The sequence below is a fragment of the Lepidochelys kempii genome, chromosome 11, assembly GCF_965140285.1.
Source record: "Lepidochelys kempii isolate rLepKem1 chromosome 11, rLepKem1.hap1, whole genome shotgun sequence".
NCBI lineage: Eukaryota > Metazoa > Chordata > Testudines > Cheloniidae > Lepidochelys > Lepidochelys kempii.
The window spans coordinates 28167461-28184928 of NC_136390.1; the positions used below are offsets into that span (position 1 = coordinate 28167461).

Below are 17468 nucleotides of genomic sequence, written 5' to 3' on the forward strand. Positions count from 1 at the left end.
AAGGCATCCGGATTCCCAGCAGTTAGGGGACAGAGGGAGGGGGCCAAGTTCCAACAGACAGGAGAAGACGAAAGCAACAACTGCTTATGAAAAGCTGTCAGCTGTGATCCTACTATACCCAGGCTCTACTAAAGGTATGTCTTCACTGCAAAGTGATGAAGCACAAGTAGGAATAATCCTGTTAGGTTAAATCTAGCTAGCAAAGGTAATAATAATATTGTAGACATTGTGGCATGGGCTTGAAATCAGGCTAGCTGCTTGAGTAAAAGCCTGCCAGGGACCGTGGATACTTATTTGGGTTGCTAGTGATGGACTGTGCCATAACACCTTCACTACTATTGTTAGCTGCGCTAGCTAAATTAAAGCCAGTATTGGGTATGTCTATCCTTGCTGCAATCACACCTTCACTTGCAGTGAAGACATAGGCAAAGCATAGTCTACACTTAAAGCTTAGGTTGACAGAGCTTCAGCTATGACAACCTAACCCCCAGTTTTGAGTCGGTGTCCATCAACCTAGCTACCGTTGCTTGGGGAGGTGGAGTTCCTTCTGTTGCTGAAGTCTGTGTCTACATTATGGTCTTAGTATAGCTATGCCACTATAATGCTCATAGTGTAGACATGGCCTAAGTGGGATGTAATTGGGTGGGAACCCCAGCCTCAATGGCTGAAGGAGGGATTTGACCTCAAAAGACAGCCTGTTGACAAGAGAAATGGTTCAAGTGGAGGAAGAGGGAAAAGTGATTTTTTTTCCCCACATACATAGCTGAGCCTATCCTTCCCACATTGGTGTTGGCTTGGGCTCCACCATTCCTGCTGGCAGATCTGGAATGTTGCAGGGGGGAGGGGTGGGCACAGGCCAGAGATTCTACCACCAGAAGGAGGTTAGAAAGGAAGGGGATTAGTTGCTGCAGCGACGGGTGACAGCCCTGGGATACTCCAGCTCCCTTATTAGGGCCAGTGGGTAAAGGAGAGGAGGAAGCAGTTCCCCTACTTGTTACCCAGGGTCCAGAGCAAAGACCTAACTGAACCTCTCTTTAACACAGGGCTGGACTTCAGCTTTTTTGCTGCTTTTGTTCTTGGTAGTGGTATCAGCTGCCTTCCAACCTCTTTCTGTTTGAACTGGCTTAAGTGTGCTGGCCTGCCTTTTGAGACTCCCCTCGCCACTGACACTCAGCTTGGGAGACTACTCTAGTCCTATGGTCACCAATGACACAAGAGCTCTCTAGCCTAGGAGAAAAGGTGTCTTTTAAAATCAAGTCAGGTACCTCGAGGTACCTAACCCCATTTGACCTATCACTTAACTAGATACAGTTTAAGGTCTTGTCTAGACTAAGATTTCAGGTGTGACGTTAGCACATGCCAGCTGACCTGTGTTAACTAACATGCTTTAAAAGTCTAGTGTAAAGAAAACATACTGCCTTAATGTGCTAAATGGGTTGAGCCTAGTGGGGAGCCTAGCACATGTTAAAGGAAGTGTAGCCTTGTCTACACTAGACTTAACTAAGGGCTAGTCTACACTGGCAACACTAAAGCAGCAGTGCTTTAACGTGGCTTGTGTAGTCACGGCAGAGCACTGGGAGAGAGCTCTGCCAGCACTCTAAAAAAACCCACCTCCATGAGGGGCGCGGCTCACAGCACTGTCTACACTGGCGCTTTACAGCGCTGAAACTTGCTGCGCTCAGGGGTGTGTTTTTTCACACCCCTGAGCGAGAAAGTTGCAGCGCTGTAAACTGCCAGTGTAGACAAACCCCAAGACTTGCTTCAAATTCTAATCTAGACAAAGTCTAACACCTTTATAATCAGGTTAGCATCAACCCCTGCCAGGTAACATGATGGTAAGGGTGTCAAACTGCATCTAGACTAGGTGTTAAGCAGTGTTTCAGATGGGGTTAAGTACCTCCAGGTACATGCAAAATCAGTTTAGTTATTTTTGGGCAGATGTGTGTGTGGACACTCTTCTTTTGAAATAAAAGTGGTTTGAGGTTAGCCACTTTCATTCTGAAATAACAGTGTCCACACAAAGACATGCACCAAAATGACTAAATTGGTTTCAATTCACACCTTTTATCATTTCAGTGCAAGTTCACATGTGGACCAAGACTCACCCGATTCAACAAACAACAAAAAATCCCACAATTTCCACACCGAGTCTGGACAGAACCACAGAATCAACCTCTCAACCATGATCAGCTTGAGGACTCAAAAAACAGCTCTTGGATGTTTGAGAGCATCTTTTTTGTCTAACAAGTTACTAGCTGGCATCCTATCGGAGGCAGTGGCTGTTTCTTAACCTTCCTATATCTGTTGGATGACACACTGACTTGTCTACATTAGAGAGCTTACAGCAGCATAGCTGTACAGATACAGTTGCATCACTATAAGATCTCTTGTGAAGTCACTCTATGCCACTAGGAGAGATCTCGCCCGTTGACATGGACTGTACCCCCAATGAGCGGCAGTAGCTATGTTGGCAGGAGAAGTTCTTCTGCTGACACAACACTGTGCTCTCTACCACTTATTCCGGCAAAACTTATGTTGCTCAAGGGGGTGTTTTTTCATACCCCTGAACGACATAAGTTTTGCCATAACTGGTCGCGTAGACATGGCCTTATAGGTCTCCCATATTTCTCTATTCTTGGATTAAGGAGACCCTTACAGTAGGCTTCCTGCTTGGCAGCTGGGACTGTGACAGCAGCACCCAATTCCCTTCTGACCCTTACAATAAATTACTGCTAAGTCCACCACCTCTTTAGATGGACTTGAAGGAGGATAGCTAGAAATGTAGATATACACCAAAAGAGAACTTCCTAGAGGTTGGGAAGAGCTGAGAGGATTCTGTTATTTGAAGTCCACTATAGCTCTCATTCTTCAAATCTGATTTTTCCATGTTTTTCCATGATTTTTCTCTTTGATCCTACACCAGTGGGTGCTCTAGAAAAACCTACGATAGATTTCCCAATAAGGCCCCATGTTGTGACGTGGACTGTTATGTCTTACCATGCTCATTCTCATGCATAGACATTGGGTTGTCATATAGGCAAGTTACCACCTGTGTGCATTTCACAAAAAGGTTTGTCCTGCAACAAAACCTTGGGCTGAGTTTCAAAAGTCGAAACAATTTTAGCTGCTTTTCCACATACACCCATATACCCTCCCCATAGAAAACTACCCCATCAGCTGGCCTAAACATCTGGGGCAGCTTGCAGGCCTGCTAACTGCAGGACTCTGCATCAATTAAAATGGCTAATCATGATCCCAACAAGGTGGCTTGCGATAATTGTCTAGCTCCACTGGGCCAACCGGAATGTCTCAACAGATGATCTTTTGAAAGCATTCTTTGCTGAAGTGCCAGAAACTCAATTTTGAGATGCAGGTTATTATAGGGCCCCAGACAAGCTACTTTTTTGAATATAAAAAGTGACTGAATAGTGTTGACTTTTTTTTTTCCCCTCTTAGCTGGTCTAGGACTGGAGGGCTGTGAGCATCACCAAAAAGTCAACTGACAACATGTGAATGCAACTATATCAATGATAAACACAGTAGAAATGTACAAAACTCCAGTTCATTGATCTGAAGTTTTATTCTTGTTGATTTTTTCTGTACTTACTGGTGGACATTGTGCAAGTTTATCAGCTGCCACCAACTGAACATTTAAGTGTTTACTTTGTGACTTTCCTCTGGATTTAATCAGTCGCTGCAAAACCTGAGAGAGGAAAAGAGGAAAACAAGAGTCAAACATCCCCAGATACAAGAGATCCAAATGCCAATGACAGGATTAACCAATGTAATAAGTCTTATTTGTATTACATTTAATATAATGGATCAAATTTTGTCATCAGACAGATGCAAATTCTTCAATTTACTTCACTGGGATTTCTGCATGTTTATCTCGGCATAGAATTCGACCCAAAGCATATTTTCCAAATGCAGTTTAAAGTGTGATTTTGCTTTGTTCTGGTTCTAAGTACTAGGTTATTGTCAACAAATATAATTTTCTAAAGGACTATTTTCCAATGCTCCCTGAAAATTATGCAGTTGCACCAGCTTGATTATAGCATAACAGTAATAGTATATTATGCTGTGCAATACTGATATTATGGTGACAGTCTGCTCGGAAGTATATTTTGATACAGAAGGTTTTTTAACACCCACAGTTCATATTACCTCATTATTTTTTTCTGCAGTATGCTCATTAATAGAATTTAGGGGGTGGGAGAAATTAGGAATTCTAAATTCTTTATCTATAAACTATAAAAGAAAATTATAGTATCAAACACGCTGCTCACAAGCCTTTGGGTGAAAGACTTCAAAAAGAAAAGTGTGCCCTTGACCTTTGTGCTCTTGATCCTCCCCAACTCACTTGCCAGATAACTTTCCATTCAATAGAATGGGTGTAGCTAGTACAACCAGCACCATATCAGGAAAATTCAATAGCAGTCAGCAGGGAATATGCAAATTATGGACACTGAGTTTACATTAAGAACTTTATATTATTATAAGTGCATTAAGGGGTGCTGTTAAAACTTAAATTATGCTGTTTCCTTACAGAATGTGAGCCAGATCCTCAACTGACATACATCACCCTACCTCCATTTGCACCACGTGAGGATTCAGACTTTTAGTTTTAGAAAACATGTAGGTTTTCTGGAAGAGCGAGTGAAGGATCTGGAAAAAGTTACTCACCCTGAAGTCTATGGTACTGAAGTATAATGCTAGATAATAGTAGCCATCCTTAACTGCCAATAGTTAATGTAACAAGAAGCAAATTGTGAAAGAACACAAGTAGTCAGGCATTGACTGCTAAACCAGTATAGGGGCTACAGCCTTGTCTATATTAAAACTTTCAGAATTACATTAAAATTGTTTTTTTAAATGAAAATTGGTGCAAACCCCTGCATAGACTCTCTCATATCAATGTCCTCCTTGTTTATATTATTTTAGCTTTATTTAGTTAGTAACTGAATTACGCTAAAATCAATATAAGCCAGGTTTAAATAGATTTAAAAATACATCTTCAGTTTAACTGGTGCAATAATACAGACAAGGCGTAAGTGTGCAAAGGTTATTAAGAACCTTAAAGCAGCACTTTTAAAAAATCACTTTTGTGGTTTTTGTGCTCTACATGAAGAACCCAGAGGACATCCCAAAAACCACAACTGGCACTATCTAGTATCCTGGTTGGGAGTCTCAATAAGAAGCACCAAGGACTGATCTAATCTCTCACCTCTAGAGGTGGCCCTCCAAGGGAGAGTTAAGGCACATTGGTGGAGTGAGGAGAGATGGCACTTGTTCTGAAGATGAATTAAGGGTTTAAATCTCTATGGCTGTGAATGCAGCACCTTTCATGAACATTAAACTCACTACAATTGTAATTGAAAATAAATATCTATTTTCAAGGTGAATAGTTGCATGAGGATGTTAAACACAGAAGGATTCCCCCTCTAGAGAAAGGAGAGAGAAAAAAATAAAAAAGGAACCACATGAGACAGAGGCTTAGTCATGGCATTTAATGCACTACTGGAAAGGGCTCAGATATTACAGGGATGGGCCTGTACAAGAACCTGTATACAACAGAATGGTTTTCTTCTCATATGAGCACAAAGCTCTCATTGGTGTCAACATGTGCATTTTGAGGTAAAAAGAGAACACACCCTATCTCAGAGGACAACGAGCATGTAACATTTTAAAAGTAAAATGCATGTATTTTAAAGATGATTATAATTACCTTTGGAGATGACACTTTAACATGAACTATAATCGGTGCTAAAGATGTCTTAATAAGTTGTGCTGGATGATTGATAGTATCCGCATCTAGGACAACCAGCTGTAAGGATCTTGCCAACTCAAAGATTCTTTCAATTTCACTCTGCACTTCAGCTAAACAACAACACCAAAACCAAAACAACAGGTCATAACTGCTCTACCCCAATACTGTTTAGAAAAATAAATCACGTGTCATTGGTTTTGGTGTACAGTATATGTACAATATATGGACTTCATGCATAAACAAACATTTGTGATTTACACAGGAGACTAGAACAGGCGATGCAAGTACAGAACATACATTTTTAGACTGTTTTTAAAAATGCTACTTTGGTCTCCACATACGCTAATGGTAATAAGCCTCATGAATGAGGACTGTTGTTGGCAATGTAACTCCCTTGATGTCATATTAGCTCATATGTTTTGGGAGCACCCCGTATCAAGAATTTCTGATATAAGTTGGGTCATAGGACCAATTTGATATTGGATGCTAAATTGGAGCCTGCCCCCTTAAGTTTCATTCTTGGATATATTTCCAATATCTAGAGATTACCTGGTAACAAAGCAGCACGGTTCCAAAATGGAGCTTTAGTGGCTAAAAAATTAATCATGCAAAAATAGAAAAGTGGATCCCCACCAAATATTGATGCCTGGCTCAGTGATATGGCTGACCTCGCAGCTAATGAATGACTGGCATTTTGCAGAAAGGGAATGCCTGAAAAAATCAAAGCAATTTGGGCTGAGTTTTTAGAGGTCTATGATTAACATAGACCCTGAAGAAAGATCACTTTCCTGCCCCTCACTTTATACTAACCCTATTTATTTATTTTGCATACTATGATTAATCTGGTATGTTGGTATATTTGCTGTATTTGGAAATAATAAAAATTATAGTCAGTGTAGTCTATCCACCTAACTGCTACTTCAATAATCTATAAAGCATAAGATTACTTCTTAAGATTTGTTCTTAGGCGCCCCTAAACACACACAGACTCTAAATCAGTTAGAAACAATATGGTTCACCCAATAACCTGGCTACATGAGCAAACTAATTATTTCTAAACATTTCACAGTTGTTTTCTTAGCACTATTCGTGACTTAAAATACAAAATCAGTCACTCAGAATGAAGCAAACCTTAATGTACAAGGCCCAGAAAAGGTTCTAAGTATGCCTTACTAATGTTCCACTTAGGCACTTAATATGAAGCTTCCATAGTGCACTGAGCTTTGCCCAGCCACACTGGGGTGAATTTTATCCCCAGGAGCCTTTTTCTCCCATCAGCACATATGAAATTTGGATTTACCTATTTAAATCCTCTGCATCAATAAAGGAATAGATCACTTGGAGTTAAATTCAGATACAGTTTATGGGCCTGATCCAAAGCCCACTGAAGTCAATTACAAAAGCTCTTCTTATTGACTTCAACAGGCAATGGATCAGGCATACGTGAATAAGATACTGGTGCCAACAAGTTCTGGTGGACTGCTAAAAAGGCCTTTCGTCTGGAAATCTCACAGGCTCTATGGGATCCCATAAAGCTGTAATCCAGTTTTTGCAAGAACCTGCTGGTTTCCAGTGGCTAATACTATAGGCATCTCATGATTATAATGGAAGGGCTCATGACATTTAAAAGCTGTCACTTTGCTCCAGGACGTAACTATGTGCAGTGCAGTACATGTGCTAACATCTTACCTAAACTGGACCTGGTATTCGACCGCTCAATTATTGCCCTCTTGCTCGGATTATTTAGGACAGACCTCTTAGCAAGAGAAATGTCGGCTGTCACTCTAGTTATTGATATCCTATGAATAAGAACACAGGAAAAAACAAAAACACTGCAGTCATATTTTTACTGTACTGTATGTGATTTACATCTACTTTGTGTTGTAGAATGTGAACATAGTATAACACCAATCAGATGTGTTTTATAGTTGAATTATATCATTAAAGTAAGAAAAAGAGGCAGAAAGAAGCTCTCCTTTCAAGTAAAACCTATGATACTCAAGCACTAAAAAACCTCCACACAATTGTACGTTTGTCTATTTCACTTTTAACTGATAATATATACGTGTGAAAACATCATTTCTAATACCACACTCACTACTACATATATTTCTCTCTCTTTCTGTATGTAGCCATCCATCTACCTATACTGAGACACTAACACAAACTTTTCCCTGTGCTAATGAGGTGTGATTAGGATTGCCAACTTTCTAATCACAAAAACCCAACACCCTAGCCCCGCGCCTTCCCCAAGGCCCTGCCCCACCAGGAGGCCCCTCCCCTGCTCACTACATTCCCCCGCTCTTCCCCACCCTCACTCACTTTCACTGGGCTGGGGCAGGGGGTTGGGGTGTGGGAGGCAGTGAGGGCTCTAACTAACAAGGGGGGTCCGGGATGGGGCCAAAAATGAAGGCTTCAAGGTGCGGGAGGGGGCTCTAGGATGGGGCAGGGAGTCGGGGTGTGGGAGGGAGTGAGGGCTCCGGCTGGGGGCTCTGCGGTGGGGCTGGGATGAGGGGTTCAGTGTGTGAGAGGGGGCTCTGGGCGGGTGCAGGGAGAGAGGGTGCTGGCGGGGGGTGCAGACTCTGGGCTGGGGCCAGGGATGAGGGGTTAAAGGTGTGGGAGGGGGCTCCAGGCTGGGCAACGGGAATGAGGAATTTGGAATGTTGGAGGGGGGCTGGAGGTTGAGGCAGGGGGTTGGGGTGTGGGAGGGGGTGAGGGCTCTGGACTGGGAGTGCTTACTCTCGGGGGGAGCCGGGGATGAGGGGTTTGGAGTGCAGGAGGGGGCTCCAGACTGGGGGGGTGGGGCCGAGGGATTCCGAGTGCAGGAGGGGACTGCGGGTTGAGGCAGGGGATTGGGGTATGGGGAGGGGGGCAAATGAGAGTTCCGGCTAGGTGTGCAGACTCTGGGGTGGGGTCGGGGATGAAGCGTTCAAGGTGTGGGAGGGGGCTCTGGGCTGGGGCAGGGGGTTGGGATGTGGGGGGGGGGTGAGGGCTCCAGCTGGGGGTGCAGGCTCTGGGGTGGGGCCAGAGATGAGGGGCTTGGGGTACAGGAGGGGGCTCAGGGTTGGGGGGGGCGCTCAGGACTGGGGCAGGTGATTGGGCCTCAGGGTTGGGGCACGGGTTTACCTTGGGTGGTTCCTGGTCAGCGGCGCAGCAGGGCTAAGGCAGGCTGCCTGCCTGTCCTGGCACCGCGCTGCACCCTGGAAGAGGCCAGCAAGTCCAGGTCCTAGGCGTGGGGGCCAGGAGGCTCCGTGTGCTGCTCTCACCTGCAGGCACTGCTCCCCCCACCCGCAGCTCCCATTGGCTGGGAACTGGTTTCCAGCCAGTGGAAGTGCTGAGCTGGTGCTTGGGGCAGGAATAGCGTGCAGAACCCTGTGCCCCACCCCCACCTAGGACCCGGACCTGCTGGCTGCTTCCAGGGTGCAGTGCGGTGCCAGGACAGGTAGGGACTAGCCTGCTTTAGCCCCGCAGCATCGCCGACCGGACTTTTAACAGCCCGGTCAGTGGTGCTGACCAAAGCCATCAGGATCCCTTTTTGACCGGGTGTTCTGGTTAAAAACCGGACACTTGGTCACCCTAGGTGTGATTATCAAAAATTATTTCACAACCTAAAGTGGATCTCAGGCCAAGTAGAACAGCAGAGCCATAATAAAATAAAAATAATAATAATACTTCATCTTCAAAGCATTTTATAAACATCCCTCTGAGGTAAGTAAAGAATGTAATCCCCAGTACACGGTTTGGGGAATGGCAACAGAGATATTCTATCTATCTAGGTCTCATAGTCATTAATGGATTTATTCGCACAAACTCTTGTGAAGTAGGCAATTGTTGCCACTTTGCAGACAGGAAACGGAGGCACAGGGTTGGGTTACTTGCCGAAGGTCACAAAGGAGTGTCTGTGACTGGTAATTAAAATGAGGTCCTCAGGATCCCAATCCAGCGAGCTATCCCCTACACTATGCATCCTGCATTCTAGAGCAGGCTAGTTAAGTCACTTTCCCAAGGCTGCAAAGGAAGTCCATATCAGAGGCAAAATTAGAACACAGGCTTGGAAGCTGGGAAATTCTAACCACCTCTCTCTGTCACACTTATGCACACATGCACCAAGCTGGACTATATGAAGTAGGTCACTGCAAAGACTACTCCTCACACTACAGGCTAGAGGGTGGCATTCAGTCATAGGCCGGAGCTGGAAATAGCACGGAGGGATCATTTTGCAGGGAGGGAGGGTAGAGTGGTGTGGAGAGGTATTCCTCTGTACCTCAGGGAGCACAGTTCTTCTCAGAGCTGCAAGTAGCACATATCATGTGCACTCTATGGCTGCCCAGCTCTGTAAACTGATGTAGAATGGGAGAATATAGTGGAGCCCCTTCCCTAACACATGAATGCAGGGATTACAATCGTTCCTAATCCTTGAGTGGACTGATACAAGGGGAGTGTGACGGGATTTAACTCCTACCATTGGCAAGGCAAGGGAAAGAACACCAATTAGTCATACTCTGCACCTGGAGGAGGTGCTCCTGGCCAGAGAAGGCAAAGTTGGCCTTATAAGTAGACTGAGGGAGCTCAGTTGGAGAGAGACTGCAGAGGAGACAGGTCTCTCTGGTGGAGGGAAGCCCGGGGATAAGGTTTAAAACAGACAAGTAACAACTGAGGAAGAACACTACCGGGGCAGGTTAGGCTTCTGCAGGAGGAGGCCCTGAGATAGAGCCAACAAGGGGACTACACGGAAGCCTCAGAGGGTCAGAAGGGCTATTACTCTAAAGATTTGTTTGGCCTTTTATTTGGACTTGTTTGTGCTATCCTGGAATGGGCTTGAAATGACTTTTCTGTTTGAAATTTCTTTCAAATTTCTTTTAAAATGTTAAAAAATGCTGGAAATCAGAAGAAAACATTTTTGTTTAGGGTTGAATGAAACACTTTGTTCATCTAGAAATAATTTTTTTTAACTTTAAAATTAACCAAAAAAATTTCAAAAATTTAGTTTTTGGTTCCACTCAAAACCATTTTTTAAATATTATTTTTCTGAATTGCCAGTGAACCCAAACAAAATCTGTTATTCACATAGCTCTAGAGCAGTGGTTCCCAAACTTTAACAATCTGTGAACCCCTTTCAATAAAATGTTAAGTTTTGCAAACCCCATCCTAAAAATGAGTATTTGCAGGGATTTTCTCCTTTACCTGAGTATAAATTATAAAAAGCAGTGATCTTGGAAATATAAAATTTGTTTTATGACTTGCTTATTACACACTATTAATAATTATTATTTATCATTACAGTATTTTTATTACATTATGAAAACGGCAATGCTCTTCCAAGATCTTACTTTTGTAGCTTGTATCACTTTGAATAAGCCTGTTATAAGACAAGGCTTCTATGTTTCATCAAGGAGTATCAGATGTGAAACAGCATGAAGATATTTAAGAAGTTAACGCAAAGAGTTCCTCCTACACAAGCATTCAGGTCTCGAGCAGTCCAGGCAAACAACGCACATTACAACAAAGCTTAAACTTGTTCTTCATAATAATTTTAAAAACAATACTAGCTGCCTATTTAATTTTCAAAACAGCAAAAACTATCCCTCTCCCTTTCCATATCTTATAAGGAGTCTTGACATTTAAATCTCCTCAGTGGGATAGATATGCTTGCTTTGAATTGCTTAACTCTTGGAAGTCCAGGGGCTCTGGGCTGCTGGGCCCATGCTGCCCGGGATCCCTAGGGACAGCTCTGTCTGCCATTAGGGAATTTTTTCCCCCGAGAACCCCCTGTAACATTTCACGAACCCCAGTTTGGGAACCACTGCTCTAGAATAGAGCTGTACACAAAACTGATTAACTAAATTGGTTTCTAACTTTAGTTAGATTGGTAGAAACCTCCTGTGCGGACACTCTTATTGTGGTTTCAGAATGCCTTACATCAACTAAGCTTAAATCAATTCCTCACAGTCTTAGCAGTTTCACTGTTTCCTCTGTATCATTTAGGTGAGATTTTCACAAAGTATTTAAGGGATTTAAGAGAATAAATCCCACAGAAAGTCTTAGGAAAATCTCTTTCCATGGCCATTCCCCCTTGTTGTGGGTGTAGATTTGTCACACAGTAACAGTGGAGAGAATTTTTTTTAAAAAAATTAGGAAAATACGGTTGGAAACCTATAAAAACTGGTGGGGGACTGAGAGGCAATTGTAGCACCTGAAATACCATTTAACTTATTTTTTTCAAAAACTGATTCGATTTCAAGTCGATTGTGTCCCTTTAAGATTTTAGGCTGTTAGCGCCTCACTTCAGCTATCTGTGGATGAAATTCATACCTCTGTCTGATCCGCCCTGCTAAGAGCTAACAGCAATGGGACAATTTGTAAAACGGACAGTGACATAGATTACAGATGGACCCTCTCTATTTCTCTCTTCTCTCTGCATGGACTAAATACACATCAGGGAAAGGCTACAGGATAGTACCTCTGACTAGATTTTACAACTAAAGGGGGGTTTATAAGGATGCTTTACTTTTCTTCTTCTCCTGTGTAAACAGATATTACAGATACAAACATTACTGATTTTTGTGGCTTCTGATACGCCGCAGTACTTCTCCCATACAGTACAGAAATATACTTCACAAAAGATATGTTCATAGCAATCACATCCCAGCAACTTTGACAGGACTTGTCACTTCCAGTTGCCATGGTTTCCTATTAAAGATAATGACTTCCAGCTACCATAGGCGTATGCAAAGCTGAAGGACACGTGCCAACAACTGGGAAGAGAACAGATGTCACTGCTCTGTACCTACTCTTAATACAAATGTGTCCTGGGAATCCATGCAATAAACTGAAGTGAAATAAGATTAGTCAAACAGCTCAGGAGTGGGAGGGGGAAGGAGGGCGGGGAAAGAGAGGGTATGAACGAGAATCATGAAGAGCTCAGAGAAATGACATATTAAACTGCAGGCTGCTGTGTAAAATGCTCAATCCACCAGGTTTTAAATCAAATATTAAGTTTGTGGGTTTTGCTAATGTCATCTGTGTTCGGCAAATTAAAAACTGGGGAAGGGCTACATGTCTTACACCAGAGCCTGCAGCTAAAGCAGTCATTCCTTGGAGCTATTCACGGGTTAGGGAGGAGTTGTAGACACTTCTCTGCCTCCCATGAATACCTACCCCACCCCTACTCCACAACCTAACTGGATAATCTTATTTTAGAGGACTTCTAATTTAAGCCTGCATATTAAGGGCATGTACACTGTGGGGAAAGAGGCACAGGGAGCTCCCTTCTCCTTCACGATCATCCATGGGTAATGGCTGGGCCTTAGGTGACCAGGCCAGTAGTAGCTGCTGGGCCAGGGTTGAAGGCAAGAATGGAGATTAGCTACCAAGCTGAGTCAGGAGGCAGGTACCAAAGTAAAGCCAGGCCTGGGTCAAAGGCAGAAGTCAGGAGCAAGAGGAGGCAAAAGACAAGGTGATAAGCTAGAATCTACGTTGTTGCTCAGACGGCTCCTTAGGGTAACTCCTGGTTTAAACAGTTGGTGTGGACCAAAGTTCTGTTGCTCTGGCTTCTTTGGGTAGTGCTTGCTGCGGTACCTAGCTCTCCAGTAATGGCTGGGTGCTGCCTCACCTGGCTCCCCAGTGGTGACACAGAGGCAGTGGTCACCCAGAACTTCACAACCCCAAATTCTAGACCCATGGATCATTACAGCATGAAACAACAGGGAAGGATATGACCCACTGCTCAATGGAACACTAGACTGGGACCGAGCTAGTGCATCCAGCAGTGCTCTGTCGCCCCAAGAATCAGCTGGCTTGGGGCCTCCAGAACCCTGGCTGCTCCTGGCCACAAGTACTAAGAAACAAACACTTTCTGGAGCAGCGGTGAGGAGTACTGCAGAGCACTTAGGCTGCCACACGTCATTGGGCCCATATCAGTACAGGCATGGATGGAGGGAATTAAACTACTAACAAAAAGGGAGGGTTAAAAGAGTGAAGATATGAGAACTCAGCACAATATCAAGATGTTGAGAACAATAATCAAGGAACCAAAGGACATGGAGAAGAAATTCTTTAATTGCCTATACATCAATGCTAGGAGCCTGGGTAATAAACAAGAGGAATTGGATCTTCTGATTTATGAGCATAAATTCAATGTAGTTGGTATTATTGAAACCTGGTGGGATGATTCACACAAGTGGAATGTTAAAATCAATGATTATAACCTATTTAGGAAGGATCAAATGGGCAAAAGCATAGGGGGAGTAGCACTCCATATAAAAAATGGCATTACCTGTTCCCAAGTCACTGATAACTCAGAAGAAAATTATCCTAATGCTTATGGATCAATGTCCTAACAGATAAAGCACAAGATGGAGTCTTAGTTGGGGTCTACTGTGGACCACTAAATCACACTAGGGAACTGGATGACCATCTCCTTATGTACCTGTGTACAATGTGTAGGCAGGAAAGCTGTGTGATCATGCCGGAACTTCAATTTGAATGACACATGCTGGAGGTCTCATGCTGCCAGTAGTAAAACATCCTTAGAATTTTTAAGCATAATAGATAATTTCATAACTGAAAAAATGTTGCAGTCAACATGGGGAATTTCTAGTTTAGACCTAACAAATAAAGAGGAACTGATCACAGAATTAAAAGTTAATGGTAGCTTAGGTACAAGTGATCCTCCCTTGATCACATATCTAACGTGCAAGCTGAACACAGTCCAAACCAGTAATATATATACACTTAGTGCTTTAATAGGGCCAGTTTCACAAAACCGAAAACAATAGAGACAAAACAGGTGGGAGGAAAATTTTAATAAAAAAAATGTGAATGATCACTGGGAATCATTTAAGTACACCTCACTAAATGCCCTAAAAGCCACAATCAAGGAAGAAGACTGTGTTAGTTAAAAAACTGTCCTGGTTTTGAGAGGAAGTGAAGGCATCTGTAAATAATAAAAATATATATATAACAAATGGAAGAAGGGGGAAGTTAATAATAATTAATATAAATCAGAAGTTATTAATTGTAAAATGTTGATAAGAGAAGCCAAGGAACAGCAGGAGAAATCTCTGGCTAGCAGAGTTAAGGCCAATAATAAGGAGTTTTTTAAATATATTAGGAACAAAAAGAATCCCACCAATGGTATTGGTCTATTACTACTAGATGTAAATGGTAGAATAATCAATAATAATGCAGAAAAGACAGATGTATTCAATAAATATTTCTGTTATGTATTTGGGGAAAAACAGATGATGCAATTTCATCATACGGTGAAGATAACACTCTTCCCATGCTACTAGTATATCTCTGGAGGATATTAAGAAGAAGCTACTAAGGTTAGACTTTTAAAGTCAGCAGGTCCAAATAATATGCATCCAAGAATTTTAAGAGTTGTCTGAGGAGCTTGCTGGACCATTAATGTTGATTTTCAATAAGTCTTAAAGCACTGGGGAAGTTCCAGAAGAAAGTTAATGTTGTAACAATTTTTAAAAGGGTAAACAAGATAACACAAGTAATTACAGGCCTGTCTGCCTGACATCAACCACAAGCAAGATAATGGAACAGCTGTTATAGGACTTGATTAATATAGAAGTAAAAGAGGTGAATGTAATTAATACATATCAACATGGATTTATGGAAAATAGATTCTGTCAAACAACTTCACATCTTCTTTTGATGAGATTACAAGTTTGGTTTATAAAGGCAATAGTGTTAACATAATAAACTTCTATAAGGCATTTGACTTCGTACCGCATGTCATTTTGATTGAAAAATTAGAATATAAAAATCAGCATGGCACACATTAAAAGGATTAAAAACTGGCTAAGTAACAGGTGCCAAAATGTAACTGTGGGGTCCCACAGGGATCAGCTCTTGGCCCTACACTATTTAACATCTTTATCAACGACCAGGCACTCTGAAGAATGGGACTCATTTAACTGCTGACTTTTGACAAAAATGTAGTCAATTTTCTACAGTTGAAATGCTTTTTCTGACAGTCAAGTAAGTGGCTTGTATTCAGATCTGAGATATATATCGCAACAACAGAAAAATGGCACTAAAGGTACCCCAGAGGCTTAAGACAAGCATTTATTATGTGACCATGTCACAAATTGTCCTAAAGAAATGTAATTTGGACAGTTCAGAGCTACTGTAATTAAATACTACTCCATGTGAAATTAACCCTTTTCATCAGCAAATTCTACATTGGAGTGCCAAAGTATTAGAGAGTTTAGAATTTTAGGTATTCTTCAGCTTTTTGTCTTAGGAGATCCCACATCCCACAGTGATAGCAGTCCACTCTTCTCCCATAATTCTATGAAGGCTTCAAAAAGTAGCAAATTCCTAGGAGGGCCATCATCTCAGATGTGCTTGCCATCTCCTCCTCCTGTGTCACAATACTAACCCCTTTATATTTATCACATTAACTCTAGGGAGCTCAGGTCCCCTACCTTGATGTTAACATAGCATCAGAGTCATTTGAAGTCAAAGGCCACAGCTTTAATAACAACTAATCAGCCACTAAAAACATTGATTTGCCCACATTGTGTGCTACGTTACACACATGCAAGTGTACTGACTTCAGTGGAATTTCACACCTATAATTCAGGGCAGATTTGACCCATTGAGTCTAAATTTATGCAACTCACACAGCAAGGGGCCACATGGAAAAAAGCACTAAGTGGAGGGGGTTAGTTCAAGTAGCTCCTCCTGCATTCTGACTTTCATATTTTCACACATTCTTCCAGCCCCTCAGCATGTAAGTTACACCAGTTTAGGCTCTTTAAAAGGATAGCTGGGGCCCTACTGGAGCTCTGCTGGAAGGTGCATTGACTCATCACATATCCTTGACTCTCTGACCACACTCTTTACTGTCAAGTGCTGTCTGCTTTCAGGGCTGCAGCTAGTAGATGAAAGTTTCAGGAGTCTTGTGGCCCCACAACTTCACTTTCATCACTGATGGCCTAGAATCTACAAGTGGAAACCAATGAGCACAGTGAACCTCTAACACCAGTTTAGACTTTCACCCACTAATCAATGTATGAAACTTACACCACCTTACTCTAGATAAGGGCTACAGGTTTAGTTTCAGCAGCTCAGTCACCATGTTGGATCCTTACAACAATCCATTTGAACCAATCCAGAAACACAAACAAAACAGTCAGCACTACCTTCCGGTTTCAGAGTAACAGCCAAGTTAGTCTGAATTCGCAAAAAGAAAAGGGGTACTTGTGGCACCTTAGAGACTAACACATTTATTTGAGCATAAGCTTTCGTGAGCTACAGCTCATTTCATCGGATGCATGCACTATCTTCAGTTATCTTGATATTTAAGAAAATATTGTACTTTTTAAACCCATCCACACAAACAACAGGGTCTGTAGGAATTATCCCATGAACCAAGTTTTAATGACTTGTAGCCTTTAGCTTAGTGAGATTGGTCACTTGAGCCAGCACTGGGCTTCTCATCTGGATACATTTAAAAATCTTAGCAAAGAGGTTATCCTTCCAGAAACCAACTCTGCACAATGTCACAGTCTCGGTAATAGGCTGTTTGTCATTAAATCAGGAAGGCTTTTAAAGCCGTTGGAGTCTCTCCTAAAGTTCTGCTGCATTTTTTGACATGTGAGAGCATGCGGTGTGCCCATGGAAAGCAGAGTTCAAAGGATCTAGGACCGAAGTTCTAATAATCTACAAATGGGTACTT

At 42.4% G+C, this 17468-nt stretch overlaps 1 protein-coding gene across 6 annotated transcripts in view; it reads right to left on the reverse strand.

The window, feature by feature from the left end:
* Positions 1-17468, reverse strand: part of CACNB4 (calcium voltage-gated channel auxiliary subunit beta 4) — a 189324-nt gene that overhangs the window by 26373 nt on the left and 145483 nt on the right. For all 6 annotated transcript variants that reach the window (XR_012154249.2, XM_073305466.2, XM_073305465.2 and 3 more), the window contains 3 exons: positions 7457-7566; positions 5726-5877; positions 3608-3703 (listed from right to left, as the gene is read on the reverse strand). Coding sequence is in view for 5 of the 6 variants with exons in the window: in XM_073305466.2 (XP_073161567.1) it covers positions 3608-3703; positions 5726-5877; positions 7457-7566 (358 nt within the window). In the remaining variant the exon portion in view is untranslated. The remainder of the gene's footprint in view (positions 1-3607; positions 3704-5725; positions 5878-7456; positions 7567-17468) is intronic.